Source organism: Armigeres subalbatus, chromosome 3 (genome assembly GCF_024139115.2).
Source record: "Armigeres subalbatus isolate Guangzhou_Male chromosome 3, GZ_Asu_2, whole genome shotgun sequence".
In the NCBI taxonomy this organism is placed as follows: Eukaryota; Metazoa; Arthropoda; class Insecta; order Diptera; family Culicidae; genus Armigeres; species Armigeres subalbatus.
In genome coordinates this window covers 375,659,555-375,675,511 of record NC_085141.1, presented here as the reverse complement: position 1 = coordinate 375,675,511, position 15,957 = coordinate 375,659,555, and the positions used below count along the sequence as shown (strand labels likewise).

The 15,957-nt window shown below is 42.3% G+C and overlaps 2 protein-coding genes across 6 annotated transcripts in view; both read right to left on the bottom strand.

Annotated features, from left to right (window-relative positions):
- The window catches only part of LOC134226558 (sodium-dependent transporter bedraggled-like), an 822,794-nt gene that overhangs the window by 337,057 nt on the left and 469,780 nt on the right, over positions 1–15,957 (bottom strand). The window lies entirely within an intron of this gene.
- LOC134223686 (uncharacterized) lies at positions 162–1,410 on the bottom strand. The gene is made up of 2 exons (XM_062702865.1): positions 1,240–1,410; positions 162–1,177 (listed from the first exon to the last, which is right to left on the bottom strand). The coding sequence occupies exons 1-2, from the start codon at positions 1,300–1,302 to the stop codon at positions 194–196; spliced, it is 1,047 nt and encodes a 348-aa protein (XP_062558849.1). The 5' UTR covers positions 1,303–1,410; the 3' UTR covers positions 162–193.

Below are 15,957 nucleotides of genomic sequence, written 5' to 3'. Positions count from 1 at the left end.
TGAGAAATACCTACTTCTGAATTTTCCTATTTTTTCTCAATTTCACTGGGAAGGATGTTCGAATGTTTCGGTAGTCCGGAACAAAAGGAGTGAATGAAAAATGATCGATTATGCTTATATGAATAATAATAATACTAATGAATGACAAAATACATCAATTTTAAAATTTATTCATGCTTAATTTATAATTTTCTCAAAATTTAACCTGCTTAGCCTTGAGCGACCCGTTCACGAAAGGCAGCAAACACCGCAATGGACCCTCATCGAATTTCTTTTCAATCTGTCTCGTTTTGCCTTTTCTGACGGTTTCCGTTGCACCGTCCGCACGTTGGCGACTGAGCTTACTGTAGTCCTGCTCAAGTATGCGACCTCCTTCGAAACGCAACGATCGAACCGATTTCTTCGCCTTGATCGTGGCTCGCTTCTCGGAATCACGCATCGCCGTTTGAAACGGCGCCAAGCGGTTGAGGTAGCTGTCTCCTGACGGCCTGGTCGGAGATAAAGAATTGATCCTGTGTTGAATTTCATTGATCAACTCAATGGATTCCTCCAAGCCGATGTTCTTCACTTCCTCTCGCGCAACTAATTCTGAACGGATTCTCTCAATTTCCTCAATCAGATGGCGGAAGCCATCTGAAGACTTGGAGTTCGACGAAAGGGAATGCGCATTGAGGAGTAAATCCTGCCATTGTTCCGCAACGGCGCAGTCTTCACCGCTGATGCAAATTTTGCAAGGTTTCTTCGGTGAGTCCCGGCCGGGGTGTGGCGATCCGAGCTGCTTCTTCTGTTGGTGAGGTCGTTTGCGGATATCGTCCTTGTTGCTGGAAGCGGATGGTGTTTTGCGAGGTGGGTCAGACGGGCGACGGGGTCGCTGACGAGGTGCAACTGGTGGGTGTCGTGGGGATTTCCCATCTGGCTTTCGACTGCCAGCGCAGGACAAATCGTTGCCGGTTGAGTTAAGAGAAGGCTTCAGAATCCGGCCGCTGGTTGTTGGCCGTTTCTGAGGTGTCTTCGGAGTTTCCTCAATTATGTTGTGGGCTGTGATGGCATGCGCCAGTGGTGAAGCAGCCATTGGTGCTGTTTTGGGTCTTGCTGTACCGGGGCGTTCGAAGGTGATTACTTTCGCCAGATGCTGGCTCTTCGAGGTAAAGTTCTTTGGCTGTGACATCAGGTAAGCCTGGAAAGAAAATAAGGTGTTGCCGGAACATTGCTAGAGTTGAATAAAAAGAAACATTTTACCATCCGACATGGACTATCGCGTAGAAAGTCACGGAAAATTTTGACCCCGGAATTGGCAGCCATGGTTTTACAACAATAATGCTAAAAATAAAGACGATTTGGTTTCAACTTTCACAGTGAAGAACAGATTTCCTGAATGTGATATGCCAGAACGGAATAAACCGGTGCCTACTAAGACTTTTGTAACTATGTCCATTATTTCGAAATTAATTCATTGGCTTTTTTCGGTGAAGTAGGGACTAAACAGAAAAGGTTTGTCATATTAACGGAAGGTCAAATTTGCGGTCGTATTTTACACTATTTACGCTTGCGGAAAGGACAAGCGAACAAGCTGCTTATTCCTGAAATTTTGGAAAAAGATAAATATTTGTTATAAACATAATAACTGATTAAATGTACATGCAGTTGAAATCAGCATGTCGAAAATGCTCAAAAGTAGTCAATCTTTGCGCTTGCGATACATCGGCCAAGCTCAAATTGTATGAACCATTGAATATTGACAAACTAGTTCAATTGACTGTATTTGGAATACGTTTTACAACTAAATCAAATTTGAAAGAGATGAGTAACATGTCTGGGGCCCTCCTTAGCCGTGAGGTAAGACGCGCGGCTACAAAGCAAGACCATGCTATAAGGGAGTAAAAGTAGAATCAGGTATGATTAGTTATCAATTGCTATGGAATATTGTTTATAAAGTCCATATACCTGTAAGGACCCGGTTTATGTCATTTCCTGACAACCACGGTATCAAACCAGAGTTCACAGATAAGTGGCAAGTTTCTGTGAAATATTGCCTGTGAATATTTCCCGAGTAAGGTCGAAAGTTGCTCCAAGGAATACGTCAGTGGGCCCTGCCCGACCGACGACCCTGAACCGGTCGCCAATCATTCAGAACCGTTCCCGGACCACACTACGAGCACGAGGCTCATCTCTGCAAGCAGTCATCTTAACCGCGCATCGAACTGTCTGCTGGCCGGCCAGGTATATGTAAAAGAACTACACTACACTGACACACACCCACACAGATTGTTAAAGAATAGGGCAATATACGAAAATATTGTGATACACTAGATTTTATAATTTCCTTCATTTACTCCCCACATATCCGAGGTCTGATTAGCATAGTAGAGAATACTCCAGCCGACCTTGAGACCAAAAGAGCTTCTCCAGATCGAGCTAGCCGATAAAAGAGGTAGTTGTGATACCCAGCCTCACACGGCAGGCCGTTGCTTAGCCAAGCTTGTCGAGGCCTTTGTCCTGGCAGTCCACGTGCTGCCCTTCCTAGCAATTACAGGCCGGATAGTCTGCACACCGAATCGAATCGAATGACAACGGCCAACGATGCATAAACTTCGCAGCCTCCCGCGGAATGGTAGTCCGAAGCACCTTCTTTCCCCGCAAAAATATCCACAAGGCCACATGGAGATCACCTAACCAGGAAAAAAAAACCAAATCGACCACGTTCTAATCGACGGTAAATTCTTCTCCGACATCACGAACGTCCGCAATTACCGCAGTGCGAATATTGAATCCGACCACTACCTCGTTGCAGTATGCCTGCGCTCAAAAGTCTCGACGGTGTACAACACGCGTCGAAGTCGGACGCCGCGGCTTAACATTGGGCGGCTACAAGACGGTAGACTAGCCCAAGAATACGCGCAGCAGCTGAAAGTTGTACTCCCAACGGAAGAGCAGCTAGCCGCAGCGTCTCTTGAAGATGGATGGAGAGATATTCGATCCACCATTGGTAGCACCGCAACCGCTGCACTTAGCACGGTTCCCCCGGATCAGAGAAACGACTGGTATGACGGCGAATGTGAGCAATTAGTGTAGGAGAAGAATGCAGCATGGGCGAGATTGCTGCAACATCGCACGAGGGTGAACTAGACACGATATAAACGGGCGCAGAACAGACAAAACTCGATTTTCCGAAGGAAAAGCGCCAGCATTAACCGTTCACGTAAGCCTGATATGGGTAAGGACATAAACGGGAACCTACATACGAACGAGCGTGAGGTGATCCAAAAGGGGCGGCATCACTACGAAAAACACCTGAATGGCAATGTGGCAGACGGAGATGGCGGTATGGTTATGGACCTGGGAGAACGCGCGCAGTACATAATTTACCGGCTCCGGATCTCCAGGAAATCCAGGAGGAGATTGGCCGGCTGAAGAACAACAAAGCCCCTGGGGTTGACCAACTACCAGTAGAGCTCTTTAAACACGGTGGTGAGGCACTGGCTAGAGCGCTGTACTGGGTCATTACCAAGATTTGGGAGGAGGAGGTTTCGCCACAGGAGTGGATGGAAGGTGTCGTGTGTTCCATATACAAAAAGGGCGATAAGCTGGATTGTAGCAACTACCGCGCAATCACATTGCTGAATGCCGCCTACAAGATACTCTCCCAAATTTTATGCCATCGACTAGCACCAATTACAAGGGAGTTCGTGGGGCAGTATCAAGCAGGCTTTATGGGCGAATGCTCCACCACGCATCAGGTGTTCGCCATTCGCCAAGTACTGCAGAAATGCCGCAAATACAACGTGCCCACACATCATCTATTCATCGACTTCAAAGCCTCATATGACACAATCGATCGGGACCAGCTATGGCAGCTAATGCACGAACACGGATTTCCGGATGAACTGAAACAACCGTGTCAGTTTCAGGGGCACTCTCGATTCCCTTCGAAACGCGCAGAGGGTTACGGCAAAGTGATGGTCTTTCGTGTCTGCTATTCAACATCGCTTTGGAAGGGGTAATACGAAGAGCAGGGATTAACACGAGTGGTACAATTTTCAATAAGTCCGTCCAGCTATTTGGCTTCGCCGACGACATAGATATTATAGTACGTTACTTTGAGAAGTTGGAGGAAGCCTACATCAGACTGAGCACGAGCATGAGCATGATTGACCGCCCACGGTTGCTACTCCGTTATTGCCAGGTCAGCTGAAATTACACAGAGAACCAACAGATGATATTTGGGACTAAAAATCATCCTCAATGTGTAAAAACTTGTAACCAAAAATAAGGCAATACCGACGCCGGCCGTGTCCGAATGCAGGTCAATTGAGGAATGGGTAGGAAAATGTTGACGTGATACTCGCTTTGATGGAAGCCGACGAGTCATCTGCACTTCCACGAGAAATCACTGGGATTTTGGATATAGGGGGTAGGAATTGTAGCAGGGTTCGTTTTGGTAAACGGTTGCCGTGTGTAACGTGTAGTGATTTTGAACGTACAAAGCAGAACGAAACAACGCAGATCTCGAGATCATTCTTTCAAACACGTTCAATAGCGTATTAATTATTTATATTTTTCTATCATACAAGGCAGAACAAAATAACGCGGAGCTCCTTCTGTACTTTCAAACGTGTTCGATCATGCACTTCAAATTGTTCATCCATCGCGAGGATAAACAATCAATGGCTCAAAGTGAGCGACTGTTCATTTATTTGGTGACTAAAATGCCTACAATATTATTTCTTTAACGCGAGAATATGCATCGCTCACAGTGAATCCTTTTTGCCTTTCTCGTATACTAAGTATACGGTAAAGGCTATATGATCGCTCCAAAAACAAACTTTTTATAGAAGGCCCGGAGACCCATAGTGTTATATACCAATCGACTCAGTTCGACGAATCGAGGTGATGTCTGTGTGTGTGTGTGTGTGTGTGTGTGTGTGTGTGTGTGTGTGTGTGTGTGTGTGTGTGTGTGTGTGCGCAAAACTACTCAAAAAATGTCACTCATTTTTCGGGCACTTATCCTCAACCGATTTACTCGCAACAAGTTGCATTCGACGCAGAATCCTGTCCCATTGTTTCCTATTTGAAATTGGTCAGATCGGACTATGGGATCAGAAGTTATGGCCAAAATACAAATTCATACAAAAAATCGCGTAAAAAATGTCACTCATTTTTCGGGCACTTATCCTCAACCGATTTGCTCGCAACAAGTTGCATTCGACGCAGAATCCTGTCCCATTGTTTCCTATTTGAAATTGGTCAGATCGGACTATGGGATCAGAAGTTATGGTCAAAATACAAACTCTTACGAAAAAATCGCGTAAAAAATGTCACTCATTTTTCGGGCACTTATCCTCAACCGATTTGCTCGCAACAAGTTGCATTCGACGCAGAATCCTGTCCCATTGTTTCCTATTTGAAATTGGTCAGATCGGACTATGGGATCAGAAGTTATGGCCAAAATACAAATTCATACGAAAAAATCGCGTAAAAAATGTCACTCATTTTTCGGGCACTTATCCTCAACCGATTTGCTCGCAACAAGTTGCATTCGACGCAGAATCCTGTCCCATTGTTTCTTATCTGAAATTGGTCAGATCGGACTATGGGATCAGAAGTTATGGCAAAAATACAAATTCATACGAAAAAATCGCGTAAAAAATGTCACTCATTTTCCGGGCACTTATCCTCAATCGATTTGCTCACAACAAGTTGCATTCGACGTAGAATCCTGTCCCGTTGTTTCCTATTGAAAATTGGCCATATCGGACTATGCGATCGAAAATTATACCATTTTGTTCTGAAAAAAATCGCTAAAAAAATGTCACTCATTTTTCAGGCACTTTTCCTCAACCGATTTGTTCGCATTAAATTGCATTCGACGCAGAATGTCTCATATTTTCTTATTGAAAATTAGCCAGATCTGACTATGGGCTTAGATGTTATGGTCGAATTACTATTTATTGTGAAAAGAGTTCAAAAAGTCTAGCTCACTTTCTTAGCACTTAGACTTCATCTATTCCCCAAGCTACACAATTTCAACAAATCTGGTTGCAGTAACCATATTGTGAATGAATCCGGTCATATATAAGTTACTGTGCTTGATGTGCAATATGTGTGCTTCTCAGGTCACTCGCAACAGATTGCATTCGACGTAGAATCTTGTCCCATTGTTACCTAAAGAAACTTGGCCGGATCGTACAATTGGGTCAAACGTTATGGCGAAAATACTAACTACTAAATAAAATGCCATTTTTTGCTCTTATGCTCATCCGATTTGTTTGCAACAAATTGCGTTTGGCGAGAATTTTTTCCTGCATATAAACAAATATGAAAAATAAGACCAATCCACATATTGGTGTTATTTGAGATTTTTCCAAACCTTTTGAACGAACGAGAAAGGCACCATCACCGCTAGGTGGATTAATCTGGGTTTTGTAATATTCATAACGCGTAGAAACAATAACGAAAAATTATGGAATTGTTTGAGCTATTAGTAAAAATGCATTGTGAGGTGAATTTTTATCCGAAGACGACATCGACGACGACGAATTCTTGAGGAATGTTTCGTATTTCATTATTCTGTCTCCCAGAACGAACAAGCGTGTAATCGACTCAAACGAAGTTTACTCAAGCCATAAATGAGTTGCTGTCACTTATGTACGTAGTTGTCATAACTTATGTATGTAGTTGTCATAAATGAGTTGCTGTCACTTATGTACGAACAAATCCAGTCATATATGAGTTGTTGCAACTAAATTGGTCTAAATTGTGCTACTCGGGTTACTTCCCTGCTCAACTATTCAATCACTCGAATGCAATGACTGACCACCGCTACCAGCTTCGCGGTATCTGAGGTGAACTAGCCTAGGGCTAAACAATTCACTAATAAAGAATAAAAAAAGCTTTGCGGCGCCGACCTACGCGTGCAGCTGAAAATCAACCATCAAAGATAAATACAACGAAATTCATCAGAACTAAATTCCCTAAAGAACGATATTTATCTAAAAAAAACTGTTACTTCATATGATTAATTAAACAAATAAACAACTAAATATGACAGTGAACTTTCGTCTATATATACTACCCCAATTTATACTAACAGTCATATCACTTGATATAAAATACTATCAAGGATGTTATCGATCATTTAGTAATTCGCATTCGATCATTTAGTAGTTTGTCAATAACTCATTCCAAAAGCTGAATTTCAAAATGTTTTGTATGGTGGACTTCTAGTGCGAAGGTTTTTCTACAACTCTGCCTCATGGTTCGTTGTTTGAATTCCACTCGTAACGGAGTTATAGCTATAGTTTCAGTAACTTAGACTAAATGATTACAAAATTCCAATCATTTAGTCTAAGTTACTGCAACTAGCGCTATAACTCCGTTATTAGTTGAATTCTAACAACGAACCCTTAGGCAGAGTTGTAGAAAAACCTTCGCACTAGAAGTCCACCATACAACACATTTTAAAATTCAGCTTCTGGAATGAATCATTGACAAACTACTAAACGATCGAACGCAAATTACTAAATGATCGATAACATCCTTGAATACTATGATGCCAATGTTAACACATCTAACTCACATTGAAACCAATATTATTGACGACGCGCATCGTTAATTTTTAGTAAAAGAAAGTCAAAAAAAAGCCAGGCCTGAGTCGACGATTATGATCTTCAGTCCGACCCAGTACGATTTCGAAGTAGTATGTATAGATAGAATTCATACATGAAGCATGAATTTCAATATAATGTACGATACGATTAGTACGATAGTGTTCATTCAGCACGCCCACTGTTTATAACCGCGAGGTTTCTAAGCCAAGTTACAATTTTTGCATTCGTATAGGGGAAGTGTACCGGTTTTGGCCAACTTAGTGCCTAATTTGGCCAACCCTGAAAAATACATATTTTTCCAAAATAATCGATCAGTTGACAGCAGCGTTGAAGCGTAAGGGATATATCTCTTGTTGGAACTAATAAAACCCTTATGAATTGCTTTATTTTTGGAGTTATTCGCAAAATTGGCCAAATTAGGAACATGGCCAAAACCGGTACAGTTCCCCTACCATGAGGCTAACACGATGATACTTTTATGCCTAGGAAAGTCGAGACAATTTATTATTCCTAAATTTGGAAATATTTATCCTGCTGTACACTAAAAAACACAAGAAACATACATACTCATGAAATGGCGGACATAGAGAAGCTTTTAATTAATAACGGCTCACCGGATATAACTGGAATTCACCCAAACATTGGAAACCGCACCATTATCTCCTTGAATTTGTATCCGAAGAGCACTTTTTTAAATTTTCTGTTCAATTTTCACTGAAATTCACTGATGAAAAAAAACTCGGGAAACGAAAAAATGACGTCTACTTCTTATCGCGGTGCACTATGATCTCCAGTTGGAGGAAGCCTACATCAGACTGAAGGGTGGTATGGACTTCTTAAGTACTGTGTAAATAGATAGGGCAAGTAGTGGTCAAGGAATGATTCCGCTGATAAAATTCCTTGCACAGTACGGAGCTGACAAGGAAAATGAATAATTCTGCAATAGCAGGCGCGTGGCAGTCAAAAAAACACAAACTGACATCTTCTCTTGCGGAATAATGCACTGATGCATTATTCCGCAAGTAAAGTGACGTTTGTTTTCCAGTTTTTTTTTTTTCATATTGCTTTTGATGTTTTTTTTTCATATTGCTATTTATTGTAGGTATACTGTCTTTCCGGGTGTGCAGCAATAAATAAGACAACGCTGGAAAAAGGTGCTGCGAGTGGCCATGCTATTGGAAGGCCGTTCTTGTTTGCCAGCAGCCGATGGGCGCAGAAGTATCCATCAGTCAATCAAATCAGACTGAGCGTTCGAATATCCCAAAATGATTATGAAAACGTACCTGAAGCAGCTGCCGAGCTAGCATTTGATCTTTGATTTTTATCATCATCAGTGCTCAACAGTGCTCTCTGCATATCATCCATCGCTATAAAAGCTAGTGCGTTTTTTCACAGCTCTGGTTGATGGTATGCACCTCCTGCAGCGCTACGATGTGGAACATGTCTGCAAGATAACATCTGTAGGAATTGCTTCATGAAATCTTTCAGCAACTCCTTTAGATTATCAAACAAAAATTCCATCGTGCATTTCTCATGAAAAAGCAATTTGCTGGAATAGTTTCTGGAGAAAACCTTGAGAAATTTCTGGAGAATTTCAAAATTAATGTTTGCAATAATTTGTGGAAAATTATCCGAGGGTATTTGCAGAGTGATTCTTTAAATAACTTAAGTAGAAATTCCTGAAGGTGATGAGGACATTCCTGAACGAATTTGTAGAGAAGTTCTGGGAAGAAGAAATGGGAGAATTTCTGCAAAAAATCCAGGGATAATTTTTTTTAAAGATGCTCCGGCAAATTCCTTAAGACATTTCTCAGAAATAAATCAAGAAGATTTTATATGTGAATTTTTGGAGAAGTTTTGTAGGGAATACCTTGAGAATTTTTCAAAGGACTTCTGGCAAGATATTCAGAGAGATTTTTTGAACTTTGAGTGGAAATTCTTAAAAAAATCCGGAGGGAAAGAGTTCTCATAGAAATGTGCTTGAAAAATGTGTGGAGGCAATACCGGTTGAATTAACAAAGGAGTTTCTTTACGAATTTCTAAGAGAATTCCTGAAGGAATTTTCAAAGAATTGACCTGTGCGCCGATTGAAATTTCATAGGTGGCGGGGTGATAGATCATTTTCAGTCGTCACGCCGTTAATGATCTTCAGTGGCGTGAACTGATTTCATGGTTCAGAAATTATCGTGAATTTCTTTGAAAGCTCTTCCAAGAATTCCTCTGGAAGTTTCTTCACGAATTGCCCTGGAAGTTCCTTCAGGAATTTCTCTGGAAGCTCCTCCAGGAATTTCTCTGGAAGTTCCCCAGGAATTCCTCTGGAAGTTCCTCAGAGAATTCGTCTGGAGGTTCCTTAGAGAATTCCTCTAGAAGTTCTAGAAGTAGTTTTTTATGAATTCCTATAGATGTTCCTCCAGGAATTCTTTCGGAAGCTGCTCCAAGAATTCTTCCGGAAGTTCCTCCAGAAAATCCTCCCGAAGTTCCTCCTGAAATTCCTCCAGAAATTCCTTCAGAAACACCTCCGGAAGCTCATCCAGGAATTTATCTGGAAATTCCCCCCGGAATTCCTCTGAAAGTTCCTCCAGGAATTCCTTTGGAAGTTCCTCCAAGAATTCCGCTGGAAGTTCCTTCGAGAATTGATCTGGAAGTCCCTTCAGGAATTTATCTGGAAGTTCCTTCAGGAATTCCTCTAGAAGTTCCTCCAGGAATTCTTCTGGAAATTCCTCCAGGAATTCCTCCGGAAGTTGCTCCAAGAATACATTCGGAAATTCCTCCAGAAATTTTTCCCGAAGTTCCTCCAGAAATTCTTTCCGAAGTTCCTCCAGGAATTCCTCCGAAAGTTCATCCAGGAATTCCTCTGAAAGTTCCTCTAGGAATTCTTCCGGAAGTTCTTACAGGAATTCATCCGGAAGTTCCTCCATGAATTCCTCCTGAAATTCCTCCAGGAGTTTCTTATGAAATTCTTCCGGAAGTTTCTCCAGGAATTGCTACGGCGGTTTCTCTAGGAATTCCTCTGCAAGTTCCTCCAGAAGTTCCTCCGGAAGTTCTTCCGGAAGCCCTCCAGAAGTTAATCCGGAAGATCCTCGAGGAATTCCTCTGGACGTTCCTCCAAGAATTCCTCCGGAAGTTCCTCCGAAAGTTCCTCCAGGAATTCCTTCAGAAGTTTATTCAGGCATTCCTCCAGAAGTTCCTCTGGAAGTTCCTGGGGAAGTTCGTCTGGAAGTTTCTCGGGAAACTCTTCTGGAAGTTATTCCAGAAATTTCTTTTGAAGTCCCCCAAGGAATTCTTCTGGAAGTTCCTTGAAAAAATTTCTCCAGAAATGCCTTGCCTTGAAAGTTTCTCCAGAAATGCCTCCCTAAGTTCCTCTTGAAATTCCTCCAGAAATTCCTCCAGGAACTCCTCCGGAAGCTCATCCAGGAATTCTTCTGAAAATTCCCCCAGGAATTCCTCTGGAAGTTCCATCAAGAATTCATCTGGAAGTCTCTTTAGGAATTCCTCTGGAAGTTCCTTCAGGAATTCCTCTGGAAGTTCCTCCAGATATCCTTATGGAAGTTCCTACATGAGTTCTTTCGCAAGAATCCAGGAACTTCTCCGGAAGTTTCTCCAAGAATTCTTCCGGAAATTCCTCCCGAAGTTCCTCCAGAAATTCCTCCCGAAGTTCCTCCAGAAATTCCTTCCGAAGTTCCTCCAGAAATTCCTTCGGAAGTTCATCCAGGAATTCCTCCAGGAATTCTTCCGGAAGTTCTTCCAGGAATTCATCCGGAAGTTCCTCCACGAATTCCTCCTGAAATTCCTCAAGGAATTCCTCCAGCAGTTTCTTATGAAATTCTTCACGAAGATTCTCCAGGAATTGCTACGGAGGTTCCTCCAGGAATTCTTCGCAAGTTCCTCCGGAAGTTCTTCCGGAAGCTCCTCCAGAAGCTCCTCGAAGAATTCCTCTGAAAGTTCTTCCAAAAAATTCTCCGGAAGTTCCTCCAGGAATTCCTCCAGAAGTTTATTCAGGAATTCCTTCAGAAGCTCCTTTAAAACTTTCTCTGAAAATTCTTCCAGGAATTTCTCTGGAAGTTTCTTCAAGAATTCCTCTGGAAGTTACTTCAAAAATTTCTCTGGAAATTCCCCAAATAATTCCTCTGAAAATTCCTCTGGAAATTCCCCCAGGAATTTTACTGGAAATTCCTTCAGGAATTCCTCTGGAAGTTCGTTAAAGAATTCCTCTGGAAGTTCCTTCAGGAATTCCTCTAGAAGTTCCTTCAGCAATTTTTCTGGAAGTTCCTCCAGGAATTATTGTGATAGTTTCTTCATGAATTTCTCTGGATGTTCCTCTAGAAATTCCTCCCGAAGTTCCTCCTGAAATTCCTCACGAAATTCCTCCGGTAGCTCATCCAGAAATACCTCCGGAAGCTTCTCCAAAAATTCCTCAGAAAGTTGCTCCAGGATTTCTTCCGGAAGTTCTTCCAGGAATTTATCCGGAAGTTACTCCACGAATTCCTCCTGAAGTTTCTCAAGGAATTCCTCCAGGAGTTTCATATGAAATTCTACCGGAAGTTTCTCCAGGAATTCCTCCGCAAGTTCCTCCAGAAGTTCTTCCGGAAGCTCCTTCAGAAGTTCCTCCGGAAGATCCTAGAAGGATTCCTCTTGACGTTCCTCCAAGAATTTCTCCGGAAATTTCTCTAGGAATTCCACCAGAAGTTTGTTCAGGAACTCCTCGAGAAGTTCCTTGGGAAGTTCCTCTGGAAGTTCCTGGGGAAGTTCCTCGGAAGGGCCTGGGGAAGTTCCTCTGGAAGTTTTTCAGAAAATTCCTCTGGAAGTTGCTTCAAAAATTCCTCTGAAATTCCGTCCAGGAATTCCTCTGGAAGTTCTTCTAGGAATTTCTTAGAAGTTTCTCCACAAATTCCTCTTGAAGTTCCTTCAGGAATCCCCCCTCTAGAGGTTCCTCCAAAACTTTTTCTGGAAATTCTTCCAGGAATTCCTTTGGAAGTTCATTCAGGAATTTCTCTGGAAGCTCCTGCAGGAATTCCTCTGGAAATTCCCCCAGAAATTCCACTGGAAAATTCTCCAAGAATTCCCCTGGAAGTTCCTTCAAGAATTCCTCTGGAAGTTCTTTCAGGAACTTCCCTGGAAGTTCCTCCAGGAAATCTTGTGAAAGTTCCTTCATGAATTCCTCTGGGTGTTCCTCCAGGAATTCCTCCGGACAATGCTCCAAGAGTTCCTCCGGAAGTTCCTCCAGAAATTCCTCCGGAAATTCCTCCAATAATTCTTCTGGAAGTTCCTGAAGGAATTCCTCCGGATGTTTCTCCAGGTGTTCTTCCGGAAGTTTCTGTTGGAATTCCTCCGGAAGTTCCTTCAAGAATTCCTTCGGAAGTTCCACTAGGAATTCCTTCGGACGGTAATCCAGGATTTCTTCCGGAAGTTCATTCACAAATTCTTCCGTAAGTTCCACCCGGAAAACCTCGAGAAGTTCTTCCTGGAATTACTTCTGATTTGCTCCAGGAACTCCTGGAGCAATTTAAGGAGAAAATCCAGGAGCAACTCCCGGAGGAGTACCTGGAGCACTTCCGGAGAAATTCCTGTGGAAAAAAACGAAGAAATTCTATGAAAAAATTACGAAGGAATCCCTGGAGCAACTTCCGGGTTTTGGTTTTTTAGTTCCTCCAAGAATTCCTCCGGGAGTTCCTCCAGGAATTCCTCCGGCAGTTCCTCCAGGAATTCCTAGGGCAGTTCCTCCAGGAATTCCTCCGGCAGTTCCTCCAGAAATTCCTCCGGCAGTTCCTCCAAGAATTCTTCCGGAAGTTCCTCTAGGAATTCCTCCAGAAGTTCCTCCAGGAATTCCTCCGGAAGTTCCTCCAGTCTTGGAGAAACTTCCGGAAGAATTCCTGGAGGAACTTCCGAAGGAATTCCTAGAGGAACTTCCGGAGGAATTCCTAGAGGAACTTCCGGAGGAATTCCTAGAGGAACTTCCGGAGAAATTGCCGGAAGTACTCATAGAGGAACTTCCTAAGAAACTCATGGAGGAACTTTCGGAGGAACTCCTGGAGGATCTGCGGAGTAATTCCTGGCTAAACTAACGGAAGATTTCTTGGAGGAATTATCGCAGGAATTCTTGGAGGAACATTCGGAGGAATTATGAAGGAACTTTCCGAATAATGGAACAGCCTTCATAGCACTTCCTGGTGGAATTTAGGGAGGAATTTGTGGAAGCGTTTCGGAAAATTTCTATTGCTTTAAATAAGCACACGACGACCCACGCCGCCGCGCCGCCGCTGACGATTACCAACGGCGTGACGCCGCTGGCTGAAAATGATCTATCACCCCACCGCCGATAAATTTTCAATCGGCACACAAGTCTACTTCCTTCTTCTTCATTCTTCCTTTTGCATTCTTGCTTCTTCCTTTTTCCTTCTTACTCTTTCTTCCTTCTTTCTTCTTCCATCTTCTTTCTTCTTCATTCTTCCTTTTCTCCTTCATCCTGTATCTTTTTTTTCCTTCTTCCTTCTTCATTCCTCATTTTGTTCCTTCTTTCTTTTTTCATTTTTTCCATCTTCCTTCTTTTATTTTCTCCTTCTTACATTCTACTTCTTTCTTCCTTATTCTTTCTTCCTTCTTCTTTCTTCCTTCTTCCTTCTTCCTTCTTCTGTGTTCCTTTTTCATTCTTCCTTCTTCCTTCGTACTTCTTCCTTAACTTCTCACTTCTCATTTCTTATCCGTCACTTCTCACTTCTTGCTCCCCACTACAAAGACTACTAACGACTCATTAGTCGCTACAACTTCTCATTTCACACACTTTATAAGGAAACGTATTTCAACTTTTTGGCCAAACGGCATTTGGTCGAATGGGGTTCTGCCAAAAATCCCGTTCGGCCAAATGACCCCGAACCGAGAAGATATACAGCTACAGTTATACCCACATTCACGAGATTCAAAAGCTCCCTTCAAGAGGCTCAGAGGCGTCCAATAGTCATAAAAATCCTGTAGGATGCTTGATGTATAAACTTGATTTGAATTGGGAAGTTTAACGAAATAATAAAAGTTTCAACCCACTTTATGGAAAGCCTTATATTACGTTAGTTTTCAGGTCCATTATTCATTATGAGTTACGCTTATACTCATTAACAGCAAAACATAGTGGGTACCTCAATTAATACAAAAGTTCGAAGGGATACTTCTCAAAAAAGGTTAAGAACCGCTGCTGTAGGAGATTCTCAAGGAATTCCCGAAGGAACTTTCCTAGAAGAACGTCCAGAAGAATTCCTGGAAGATTTTGGTGAGGAATTCTTCCTGTACAAAAAAATTCTTGGAAAAGCTTTCCGAGGAATTTCTGAAGGATCTTCTAATGAATTCATGATAGAACTTCCCAGGCAACTCTTGGAGGAATTTCCCGAGCATTTCTTGGAGGAACTTTCCGAGATATCTAGAAAAAAATTCTAGAGATACTTGCGGAGGAATTGCTGGAGATACTTCTGAATCAATTCCTGGTCGATCTGCCAGAGCAATTCCTGAACGAACTTCGAAGGAAATCCTGAAGCAACTTTCCATGAAACACTTGTAGGAACGTCACGAGAAATTTCTCCTGATTTTCTAAGAAAATATATAGAAGAATCTCAGGAGAAACTCTTGGGTGAAGTTCTGGAGAAAATTCTGGGTAAATAGGGAAATCTTCGGATGAATTTCTGAGGGATACTCTGAGGGATGAATTTTTGATACGATACTCTGCTGGCATTTCCATTTTTTTTGTGGAGTTTCATGAGAAATTCCTGAAGCAATTTTTGGAGATATTCCTGCGGGGAATAATGGAGGAACTCTCAAGGAGGATCTGAGGGGTAAATTCAATTGCTATATAGAGTATCTTGGGGGGGAAGACGCGCGGCTACAAAGCAAGACCATGCTGAGGGTGGCTGGGTTCGATTCCCGGTGCCGGTCTAGGCAATTTTCGGATTGGAAATTATCTCGACTTCCCTGGGCATAAAAGTATCATCGTGTTAGCCTCATGATATACGAATGCAAAAATGGTAACTTGGCTTAGAAACCTCGCAGTTAATAACTGTGGAAGTGCTTAATGAACACTAAGCTGCGAGGCGGCTCTGTCCCAGTGTGAGGATGTAATGCCAATAAGAAGAAGAAGATGGAGTATGCAATCCCCACTAAGCATATGCGGTATTTCGAAAAATTTCGTTTTAGGGCATTCGAAACGAAATTCCGCGGAATTCCGCGGAATTTTAGTATGGCGAAATCTGATTTTCTGATTTCGTTTCGTATCGTTAAATTTCAAAAATTTCGACAGAAAAATCATTCTTTTAACGAAATTAAACGGAATTTCGCGGAATTTCGAAATTAATTTTTAATAATTCCAATATCC

Coding starts and splice junctions, on each gene's coding strand:
- LOC134223686 (XM_062702865.1), bottom strand. CDS start 1,302: ATGGCTGCCAATTCCGGGGTCAAAATTTTCCGTGACTTTCTACGCGAT. Junction 1,178..1,239: donor GCGATAGTCCATGTCGGATG/GTAAAATGTTTC, acceptor TTTTCTTTCCAG/GCTTACCTGATGTCACAGCC.